The sequence below is a fragment of the Jaculus jaculus genome, chromosome 18 (assembly GCF_020740685.1).
Source record: "Jaculus jaculus isolate mJacJac1 chromosome 18, mJacJac1.mat.Y.cur, whole genome shotgun sequence".
Lineage (NCBI taxonomy): Eukaryota > Metazoa > Chordata > Mammalia > Rodentia > Dipodidae > Jaculus > Jaculus jaculus.
Genome location: NC_059119.1, coordinates 54,147,907 through 54,160,060, shown reverse-complemented (window position 1 = coordinate 54,160,060; position 12,154 = coordinate 54,147,907). Strand labels below are relative to the sequence as shown.

Genomic DNA, 12,154 nt, shown 5'->3' with positions numbered 1-12,154 from the left:
GGGCGCTCCGCGGAGCTCCGCCTCGTCCGCGCCCGGGCCGTCGGCCCACGGCGAGCGGCGGCGACGCCGAGCGGCGGCAACCGCGGGCTCCGGGGCTCCGCTCGCCCGCTCCCCCGCTCCCCGGCCCCGGCCCCGGCCCCGGCCCCGGCCCCGGCCCCGGCCCGCGCGCACACAGCGGTGAGCTCCGGGGAGGGAGGGAGAGAGGAGGAGGGCGCCGGCGCGTGCGCGCGCGCGAAGGAGCGAGGGCGGGGGCGCGCGCGGAAGCCGCGGAAGCACTTCCGGGGGCAGCGAGTGCACTTCCGGGCCGCGGGCGCCCCCCGGCGGTGTCGGCGAGCCCGGAGCCTCGAGCCGAGGCCGCGTGTCGGTGGAAATTCGGGGTTATCTACCTGGATAAGCCAACTCCTACCTCAATCTGAATTACGCGTCGGGAAACTCGAGAAAAATCTGACGAGCTATGAACGTTAGAATTCGCTTTGAAAACGCCAGGTTTTCTGCATCGCCGTTCAGAATCTGCTTTTTTTTCTTTTTTTTTTTTAACCCCCCCCCCTCCAAGGTCGCAGAACAGTTCCTTTGGGAACCTGAAACTTCAGGCTTGTCTGTAATCCACAGTGTCCCTTTTACCCTTTCTTGCAAAACTTTCTGCTCCCGTGCTCCGTTGGTTATGGTGACTGCTGCCTCTGGGCTGCTTCTTAAACGTTGCTCATTTGGTAAAGCGCGACTTGCATATCTGAGCGATGATCAAATAGGTTATCTTTGGAAACCATTATTTGCATGTGCCAGTTTTCTTTAGAATCAACCTTTTATCCTTTTCCTTTTACCAGAGGTAGGAGGGCCCCCCTCCGCCCCCCTGCTTGGGCAAGGGATAGAGGTAGCTTTTGTCACAGCAGCCTACACAGAAACCTTAATCTCCCCTGAGAGAAAGCTGGCTCTGTAAGGAAAGTGCAAGAGAGAAGCAAGAGAGAGCACCGGATCTGATCTCTACAGACAAGACTGTTTTATTTAGAGAAAACAGCCAGGCTAGGGTGTAAGCTTATAAGGAGGATCCTAAGGAAAACAGACTGGGACCAGGTGCCCTTGATAAGAAAATTGTGGCTCTTTGTGTCCTTGTTCAGAATAGGCTTCTTCAGCCAGGACTGTCTAAGGGAGGACACTCAGAAGGCCTCTGATCCTTCAAGGCCATCTAGGCTAAGGGGAGTACATCAGTCAGGCAAGGGTGCCAAACTTCTTTACTGCTGGTAAGCTTTATTTATTTTTATTTATTTAGTTGACAGAGAGAGAGGGGGGGGGAGAGAGAGAGAGAGAGAGAGAGGGAGAGAATGGGCATGCCAGGGCCTCCAGCCACTATAAACGAACTCCAGACACATGTGCCCCCTTGTGCATCTGAGTAATGTGGGGTCCCAGGGAATCGAACCAGGGTCTTTTGGCTTTGCAGGCAAATGCCTTAACTGCTAAGCTATCTCTCCAGCCCACTATTCACCGTTTTAATAATGGATATTATACTGTGGCTCTGGAGGTGCCTTGGATGGAAACACAATCTAAGATAAAACCATGATCCTCTAGGGTTGCATAAAGAGTTAGGTCATCTGTTTTTACTATAATATGAGAGTACTAGAACATTGCAGATTTACAGCTAGGAACCGAGAAAGGCCTTAAACAAATGTAGATTGTGTTGGAATTCTTGATTCTCTGCTGGTAGAGGCGTCAGTCAAATTCTTGGGCTGAGTGGCTGCTTTCCCTTCCCATATCCTCATCACTTTCAGTTTCTTTTATTTACTTACTTACTTTTTTAGTTTTTTGAGGTATCCCAGGGTGGCCTGGAATTCACTATATAGTGTCAGGGTGGTCTCAAACTCACAGCAATCCTACCTCTGCCTCCCAAGGGAAGGGATTAAAGGCCCGGCTAATTTCTGTTTTTTTTTTTTTTTTTCTGCCTCAATTTCATTAGAATTATATTTCACTAGGTGATTCTTCTATAAATTACCTTTATCTATCACACATTAATTTTAGATAACTTACACTAAAAATAATGTATCATTTTCCACTGGGATAAGCAATTTACAAAAGAAAAGTTGTCACAGTATTTTCCATCTGGTTATTAAAAATGACTTTTAAAGTCTGGTCAATAAATTTTTGATTACCATTCTATGCTACCTCAGTATAGGTATGTACTAATATAACTATAAGTACAAAACCTGTAAAAGACTTCATATAACCTTTGAAATTATACTGCAAGCAAGCAAATATTGTGAATTATTACTTTTGTAGCCCACTTTTTAGTCAGAGTCATTTTCAAATCATTGTCACACAAGCACATATTTAGTATTATGCTGCACTACTTCAATGTATTACTTTTCAAAATATTGGCATAGAAACACATTTGTTTCATATTAACATGAAATTCAAGGATAGCCTTATCTATTGTTTCTAATTAGAAAAAAAAAAAAACAAGTGCCAGCTCTATTGAGTCTAGTTCTTCCTCAGTAATTTTCATAGTTCTGAAGCCATAGTTTACCTCTGAACACCTCTGCCCAGTCAGCATTCTCCTTCATGTCCTTGTTTGCTGCTTTCTGAATATTCTGCATGCAGCTGGCTGCTTCCAGAATTTAGGAATGGTGTCGGGGCAAGCTTTCTCACTTCTTTAGTTTGGTAAGTAGGTAAGTGACTTGACAGTTATGTGCTTTGGTTTTATTTGTCCAAAAAACAATAATAGGATTTGACATGCTGCAGAGAGATAATTCGGAAATTGTGTAGTTTCCTAAAGAAAGATTAAACAAAGTAGGACTCTTTCTCCTGTGTCAAAATCTGATTCTCCCTTGAGGATAAGGTCTTCTTTTGGGTAGATTTTCGGTTCTATTTGTTTACTCACTAAATGAAAAATTTTCAAGTGTGACTGTTTCTTAATATAATGTTCAAGGTTGACGTAGCAGGAATGGGCCAAACAGTCAACATAGGGAGATTCTTTGTGATAGACAGCTAGGTCAGCATGTGGACGTTCTGCACTGAGTGCATGTGTGTGTGTTTGTGTGCGTGTGTGTAAGTGTGTGATTTGGAAATCTAATCCTGGGCCTCACGTATCCTAAACAAAAGTTTTACTACTGAGGTATACCCCAGTCCTAATATTTTCACTGGTCAATTAAACAAACAAAGAAAGAAAGAAGAAGCTGATCAAGCTTGATGTATGATTTACCTATGGTGCAAATGTAAGTCATAGATGTATAGTAACTTTTATTTCTACTGTATTCTTGTGACAATTTTTCAAGATGATTTAGTTTTATGATATAGTATAATATCTTGTGGAAATAACTTTAACTGAACTTACAAATTGATTGTATTCTTTTAAAAAAAATATATATATATATATATTTTTAATTTTTTATTTATTTATTTGAGAGTGACAGACACAGAGAGAAAGACAGATAGAGGGAGAGAGAGAGAATGGGCGCACCAGGGCTTCCAGCCTCTGCAAACGAACTCCAGACGCGTGCGCCCCCTTGTGCATCTGGCTAACGTGGGACCTGGGGAACCGAGCCTCGAACCGGGGTTCTTAGGCTTCACAGGCAAGCGCTTAACCGCTAAACCATCTCTCCAGCCCTAAAAAATATTTTTATTTATTTACATGACAGAGGGAGAGGGAGAAAGAGAGAAAAAAAATGGGTGTGCCAGGGCCTCCAGCCACTGCAAACAAACTCTAGACACCTGTGCCTCCTTGTGCATCTGGCTAATGTGTATCCTGGGGAATCAAACCTGGGTCCTTTGGCTTTGCAGGCAAACGCCTTAACCGCTAAACTATCCCTCCAGTCCGATTGTATTCTTTTACTAGTAGCACATCTCCCGAGTGGGTGGGAGTGAGCAATTGATTAGATTTGCAGCTACCAGTTATACCAATTAGTTAAGAGTATGCTTTGGTTATTAAAATTCCTTGGCAAAATACTTTGAGCTCAGGGAGGCCAGATTAAGCACCAAAGCTTCTTTGAAATCCTTAATTTAAGAATAGGGATTCTTAACTTCTTGGAGATAATATTCACCTTCATCAGAAATAGTTTCTGGAATACAATTTATAATAATCTTTAATAATATCCTGTAATGAGGTAGTGCTTCTAAATCAAATAATTCCTACATATAATTTAACACAACAGGAATCTAAAGATGGGCTATTTTTTTTTATTAGTTTCTTTTTTTTTTTTTAAAGTAGTTTCTTGGAAATAGATCCTTGGTCCTTATTCTTTGAGGCCCTCTTCCATAGGGCATTTAAAACATCACTTTTACTTGGTTATTTAGTATTTAGGAAACAATAATGTCTTGCTGTGTGGAAAATAGTAGGATAGGAACCATAGGAAACCAATAATCAGGTATGCAACTTAATTCAGAATCCATATCTTCCTCATGCTTGCCCTGTCTGTCACATGTAACTGTGTTGGACAAAAAGCAGTCGGAGAACTTCCATAAACTCCCATGTCTACCCACTGTACCCGAATCTGCTTACATATTTTGCCTTTGCTTTCATTACTGTGAATGGTTTGTGAATGGTCTGCTGGAGCCTATCCCCTTTGCCTTCTCATTGATTACTGTACAATTGTCCAATATTTCTTCTACTTCATGAACTTTCCTTTCCAGTTAGAACTTTATTCAAAAAGGTTTTTATTTCATCTTTCAGCATGCTTTCTCCATATAGCTACAACATCATTTCTATTTCTTTTCCATTTACCCATCTGTTGTCTCCATTCCCCACTCTTTCCTACCTTCTTTTGGACACAATGCATATCTTTAGTATTCCAGTTTTCTCCCCATACTGGCTTATTTTTACTTTTGTGGCTTTCTCTCTCCCTGTTCCCCTCCATCCCTCCCTCCTTTCCTTTCTTTTCATGTGGCTACTGTGGGGTTTACAAATAACATCCTTAACTACATTATAATCTAAAACATTTACAAATAGTATATATAATTTAATTTTGTCCCTTTCTGTATTTTGGGCTGTTGTCTTACATGTTAACTTCTTAGGTATGTTATAAACCCCATGGTATGTTATCACCTTTGCTTTATTTTTGTTGTTTCGGTTTTTTGAGGTAGGGTCTCGCTCTTGCCCAGGCTGACCTGAAACTCATTCTGTCGTCCCAGACTGGCCTCAAACTCACAGCAACCCTGCTGCTTCTGCTCCCCAAGTAATTAAAGGCGTGTGCTACCACATTCAGCTTCACCTTTGCTTTAATAAGCAATTATTTTATATAGATATTTTTATTTTTATTATTATTTTTTTGTTTTGTTTTTTCAAGGTAGGGTCTCACTCTAGCTCAGGCTGACCTGGAATTCACTCTGCATTTTCAGTGTGGCCTCGAACTCAGTGATCCTCCTACCTCTGCCTCCCGAGTGCTGGGATTAAAGGTGTGCGCCACCACGCCCTGCTTAATATATAGATATGTTTAAATGAGAAAACTGACATGTTTGCCCCATACTTGCTGTTATTGACGCTCTTCATTTTTTGTGTCAATTGTTTTCTCTCAACATTTTTCTTCTGCTTGAAGAACTTATATTAACATTGCTTATAACACATGTCTCTTGGTACCGAATTTAGTTTACATCACAAAAAATTTAGTTTACATTTTCAGTTTTGACAAATATTTCACTGAGTATAGAAATTTAAGTTGAAAGCTTCCCCTCCCCCCAGCATTTTAAAGAGGTCATTGTTTTCTCACTTAAAATAGTTCTGAGGACATCAGCAGTAATACTCCACTACCTCCTCCTTCCCTGTCTTCTTCTGACTGCTTTTAAGATACTGTCTTCATGGCTTTTTAAAATTAATCTAGGGCTGGAGAGATGGCTTAGCGGTTAAGCGCTTTCCTGTGAAGCCTAAGGACCCCGGTTCGAGGCTCGGTTCCCCAGGTCCCACGTTAGCCAGATGCACAAGGGGGCGCACGCGTCTGGAGTTCCTTTGCAGAGGCTGGAAGCCCTGGCGCGCCCATTCTCTCTCTCTCCCTCTATCTGTCTTTCTCTCTGTGTCTGTCGCTCTCAAATAAATAAATAAATAACTTTAAAAAATAAAAAAAAATAAAATTAATCTAATAATATTGTACCTTGGTGTGCTTTTCTTATATGCTTGGTTTGTGTAGACCTTTGTCTGATTTGAAAATATTTGGTCACCATTTCCCCTCTCTAACTGACTTTGTGTCTTTTCTGTATTGCTAGATGATACATCATTGGCTCTACTTGGTTTTCTTTCTTGGTATAGTTCATTTGTAGATGGTTTGTAATGTTATGTGTTCAAGTTCACTGATTTCTGTTGTTCCATGGCGATTTTTTTTTTCACTGTCAATTCCATTTCATATTTTTATTTATTTTTTTAATTTTGAAAAATCATATATGGCTTAAGACCCTCTTTTCCTCTCATCATATGGGCATTTATCATTACTATATTTGTATATTTATAGTAAATTGCAAACATTTTTAAGAACTGTCTTAATACGTTTGTTTGCCAATTATGTCTTTTCTATAAATATTCTTGCTTCTTTGAATGTCTGGTAAACTTTTGTTGGATGTTAGACATTTCAGCTTTATGTCTTTGTATTCTGCTTTTTTATTCTATCTCTTTAAAGTATTAATAGACTTCATCTTCATGGCAGTTAAAATGTATGTGAATCACTTTAATCCTTTGGAGGCTTAATCAATTTTAAGGAGAGTCTAAATGGTCTTAACTGGAGGGTTACATTCACTCCATGACCAACACATTATCTTCTGGGATCTCTGCTAAAAGCCTCATGGATTCTGTATTCTTTGCAATATGAATAAGCTTTATACAATCTTGTTTTAAAATTTAATTTAATTTATTTATTTGAGGGGGGGTAATGGGTGTACCAAGGCCTCTTGCCCCTGCCAGTGAACTCCAGATGCATGTGCCACTTTGTGAGTACGCTTTATGAGTGTACTGGGGAATGGAACTCAAGCCATCAGGGTTTGTAGGCAAGTACCTTTAACCACTGAGTCCTCTATCCAGCCTAACTTTACATACTCTTTGGGAATACTTTAGTTGATAGCTCTTCCTAGTGATTATTTTTCTCCTGGAGATCATTCTTTGTGAGCACTGAGAGGATTTAATGATGCATTTCTGGAGATCTTTCTTTCATACTTCAGTACTCCACAACACAAATTCAACAGGACTACCAGGCTGTTTTTTTTTTTTTTTTTTCTTTTTTTCTTTGTGACAGTCCAGAAAATACCTCCGGCTGGAAACCAGTAGACGTTAAGGGGAGTCTCTCTCTCTCTCTCTCTCCCCTTCCCTCCTTCCCTCCCTCCCTCCCTCCCTCTCTCTCTCTCTGTCTTTTTCTTTTCTGGGCCATAGGTGGCTGTGTTCTAATATTCTGTTCCCAAAATGGGCAATTTTCTACCACTTGTAACATTTCTCCCAAGTTGCTAGCAAAATCTAAGACAAGTGTTTTCCTGTTTGTAATGCAGAAGAGAAACCAAATTTTGGAACTTCAAAGTATAGTTTTTAAAAACTTCAGTATATTTTACTCTAATTACAAAAGTTTGCTATATTATTGATATATTTATTGGCATGTCTTAGTCTAAGAAGGAGAAGAGAATATACTAATGTTTTACTTTAATTGTTTTCTGACTTTAAGGGAAGGGAGAGGCAATAGTACTAGTAAAATGAGATTGTGGTACTTTTAGTCAAAGCATCTGAGTTGATTAGGAATGAGGTCGGCCATATCTTGGGCCTTGAATATAAAGGTGAAAGGTGAGAAAGATGAAGGAATGAGTGAAGACGATGCCTTATTATTTAAAAAAGTGAAAAGTTAACATGAAACAAAACAGGAAGACCACACATTTAAGTAGAAATGTAACATGCAGAGGAATTCTAGGTCAGAATAAAGGGATGAAACTGGTCTATATGTTTTTGGCTTTCCAAGTTGAATAAAATAGAGATGTGGTGAGTTATCACCTCACCATGTCTTTCTAGTATATTTTATATTTCTTAAGTTCTGGGCATAAAAAATGTGAATCTGTAACTTTAGGTCAATATGTGAAATAAATAATAAGGTAGAGCATATTCTTTTCCTTCTCTAATGACTATATAAGACAGAGAAATCTAGGCCATTAACTGAATACAAATAAAATATCTGAGAAAGTTAAAAACAATGTGAATTCTTAATTTTTCAGAAACGGATAATGATACTTTTGCTTCTGTACATCAAACTTTTTAAGATATGAGTCAAGGGTAAACATTAGGTTGGTAATGGAGAATATAAATCATAATTAACTTCAATAATTTGCTCTAGCCTTCAGTAATATCCTTAATGCATTTCCCTTAAGCAATATATATTATAGAGGCACTTGCTCTTTAGCTTTTGACTTATCAAGGTTTTTAATGATGAAGACTTTGCTTTTATTGATTGACAAAACATCAATAATTTTTTCTTGGACAAGGAAACATCATTTAAATTTTTGCTTTTTAATTTTAGAAACAAAAAACCAAGAGATGCCTCATTCCATGAACAAAGAACTGATGCTTGGCATTATGGTGGGAACTGCTGGAATTAGCTTGCTGGTTTTGTGGTACCATAGAGCCCGAAAACCAAGGGCAGCTTACAGTTTACCAAGATGTCTTTCTCTTCACAAGACATTTGATTCAATAACTTTGCCAGATGAAGTGCATAATGATGAGGAAACAGGGATAATATTTCAAAAGAGGCAACTTCAGATATTGGAAAAGTTAAATGAATTGTTGACAAATATGGAAGAACTCAAGGAGGAAATCAGATTTCTTAAAGAAACGATTCCAAAGCTGGAGGAATATATACAAGATGAACTTGGAGGGAAGGTAATGGTTCATAAGATAAGTCCTCAGCACAGAGCAAGAAAGAGAAAGCTGGCGACAGTTCAAAGTTCAGCAACAAGCAATAGCTCAGAGGAAGCAGAAAGTGAAGGCGGGTAAGTTTCCCTAAGATATTTCCCATGTGGCATTGACAGTTTCTTTTGCATTATATTGCTATTATTTCAATAGTTTCGATGTGTATTTACAATATATTTCACAAAAGGTGTGGTTATTTTGCCATAGATTATAATTAAATTCACATTAAATATTCTCAGTATTTAGATCATTTAGATTGCACTGATGAAAGGAATTTAAGTAACTAGTAATATATCTTGAACGTATTGAGGAAAATGCAGCAGAGTCAGAATGGACAACTTTTTTTTTTGGCTTTTCGAGGTAGGGGCTCACTCTAGCTCAGGCTGACCTGGAATTCACTATGTAGTCTCAGGGTGGCCTCAAACTCATGGCGACCCTCCTACCTCTGCCTCCCAAGTGCTAGGATTAAAGGCATGTGCCACCACGCCCGGCTAGGACAACTTTTTAAAATGTGGTCACTGTGTGGCTTTTTAAAAAAATTTTTTTTGTTTGTTTCATTTTTATTTATTTGAAAGTGACAGAGAGACTGAGAGAGAGAGAGAAAGAGAGAGAGAGAGAATGGGCACGCCAGGGCCTCCAGCCACTGCAAACGAACTCCAGACGCGTGCGCCCCCTTGTGCGTCTGGCTAACGTGGGTCCTGGGGAATCAAGCCTCGAACTGGGGTCCTTAGGCTTCACAGACAAGCGCTTAACCGCTAAGCCATCTCTCCAGCCCACTGTGTGGCTTTTTAGATAAGCCCTTCCTAGACTGAAGCTGTCTAGTAGAAAGCCCCATGAGAACGGGAGTAGGTTATGTCTGTGCCATAGCGCCAGCCAGCTGGTTACCCAAACTGTGGGTAAACCCGAGGCATTCCCGCATTCGAAGTGCTTTGCACAGACTTAGTCATCATATTATAGCAAGGACATATTAGAGTCAGGGACCAGCCAGAGGTCTAGTAGACTGAGAACTGGAAGCCTTGTTATAGGAGTTTAGGTCAAATGGCTCTTAAAACCCTAACTGGATATAGGCTTGCTGGCTAAGGAAATTCCAAAATTCTAGAAAGAGACTCAGCCTTTGTTAAGTTTATGCTAGATACAGAGTTAAATATAGTACTTAATTAAACTTCAAATAATGGAATAGGTATACATTTAAAGTAGGCATAAGAAAGATTTGTGAAAGTTATGAAAGATGGCCACATACAACTAGTGTGAAAAGTTAGACGTACCAAAGCTATTAGGACAGCATCATTAAGACATGCCCTCTTCTTTGGGCTGGAGAGATGGCTTATCTGTTATCTGTGAAGCCTAAGGACCCCGTTTTGAGGCTCGATTTCCCCAGGACCCACATTAGCCAGATGCACAAGGGGGCACACACATCTGGAGTTCATTTGCAGCGGCTGGAAGCCCTGGTGTGCCCATTCTCTCTCTCTCTGCCTCTTTCTCCCTCTGTGTTGCTCTCAAATAAATAAACAAGTAAATAATAAATCTTGCCCTCTTCTTCACTGATCCTGGGTGTCTTTGCTAGCAATATCATACTAAGAGAGCTATAATACAGCCCTAATGATAGACTGCAGTAGAGCAACTAAGTAACAGCAAAGAAGCTTTTTCTATTTAGCCTTCTTTTAGAAAAAAAAAAATAAAAGCTCATACTTGTTTTTTTTTAAATAATAATACATAGATTTAATACATATTTCTAAATAAATTTCTGGAAAGTAAAATTTGAATAAATGATTTTTAAAAACAAGGTTTTTGTGAAGTTTGTTTCAGGTTGCCATATTATGAAGAAGGCTGGCCATGGCAGATACAGCATCCTAACTTCGAAAAGAATATGTTCTTTATCCAGTGTCCCTCATGGCAAAGTTAATACTTGATAATTATAGGTTCCACTGGTAAAATATGTCTGCTGTGCTTAGAGTTTTACTTCTTTTTCTTTGTGTGCGAGTGTGTGTGTGTGGTACACATGTCTATTCAGATGTATGTGTAAGGATGGATGTGCCTGTGACTGTGGGCCAAAGGAAGATGTTGAATATCCTTCTCTGTCACTCTGCCACCTTATTTCTTTGAGACAGGCTCTCTCACCGAACCTGGAGTTCATGTTTTGGTTAGACTAGCTAACCAGTGAGCCCAAGCAGTCCTTCTGTCTCTACCTTCAGGCCTGGGCTTACAGGCGTGTGTGGCCATGCTCAGCTTTTTATTGGATTCCAGAAATTGAACTCATACCCTCATGCTGATGTAGCAAGCATTCTTACCCATGGAGCCATCTCCTTGGCCCAAGTTTTACTTTTTTTAAATATTTTTTTATGAGAGAGAAATGAGACAGAGAGTTGTTGCACCAGGGTCTCCAGCCACTGTAATTGAACTCCAGATGCGTGTGCCACCTCGTGTACATGTGTGAGCTTGTGCTTGTGTTATGTTTGTGGGATCTGGAGAGTCAAACATGGGTCCTTAGGCTTCTCAGGCAAGTGCCTTAGCTGCTAACCCATCTCTCTAGCCCTGAGTTTAATTTTTCAAGTAAAGTAGATACAAGTCCCAATTTTCTAATATTATTCTCTTTCTTATACAGAAGAAAGGAAATATATACTTAGCTGTCAAAACTTAAATCAGGCATGGTGGCACATGCCTTTAATCCCAGCACCCAGGAGGCAGAGGTAGGAGGATTACCTTGAGTTCAAGGCCACCCTGAGGATAAAGAATCCCAGGTCAGCCTGGGCTAGTAAGATACTACCTCGAAAAAACCAACCAACCAACCAACAAACAAAAAACCTTAAAGGAGGCATGAGGGCTGGAGAGATGGCTTGGTGGTTAAGGCACTTGCCTGCAAAGCCTAAGGACCCAGGTTCAATTCCCCAGTACCCATGCACAAGGTGGCACATGTGTCTGGAGTTTGTAGTGGCTGGAGGCCCTGGAATGCCAACTCTCTCTCTCTCTCAAATAAATAAATAAATAAATAATTTTAAAAAGAGGCATGAAATTTGATCCTAACAAAAATTAGCGGATTGTATTTTCTGTAACTATTATTAGAATTTCTTACATGCCCAGCTGTGTGTGGTGGTGCACACCATTAGTCCCGATACTTGGGAGGCTGAGGTAGGAACATCACCATGAGTTCCAGGCCAGCTTGGACAAGAGAATAAACTCCAGGTCAGCCTTAGCTAGAGTGAGACATTGCCTGGAGAAAAGAAAAGAAAACAAATTATTGCATGCTTTCTCTCAATATACAAGCATCTTCTGGCCTTATTGGTTATGTTTTTTTTTGGATTGAACTAATTTCGTCTG

General features: G+C 40.1%; 1 protein-coding gene across 6 annotated transcripts in view; it reads left to right on the top strand.

Moving 5' to 3' along the window:
• Positions 1-343: 343 nt before the first annotated feature.
• The window catches only part of Rmdn2 (regulator of microtubule dynamics 2), a 48,554-nt gene continuing 36,743 nt past the window's right edge, over positions 344-12,154 (top strand). For 3 of the 6 annotated variants that reach the window (XM_045137389.1, XM_045137384.1, XR_006634135.1), the window contains exon 1: positions 8,451-8,919. In XM_045137389.1, the coding sequence (XP_044993324.1) occupies positions 8,468-8,919 (452 nt within the window). In that variant the 5' untranslated portion in view covers positions 8,451-8,467. Of the gene's footprint in view, positions 1,236-1,913; positions 2,655-8,450; positions 8,920-12,154 lie in introns of those variants that run through there. The other 3 variants (XM_045137386.1, XM_045137385.1, XM_045137387.1) reach the window with 3 other exon arrangements.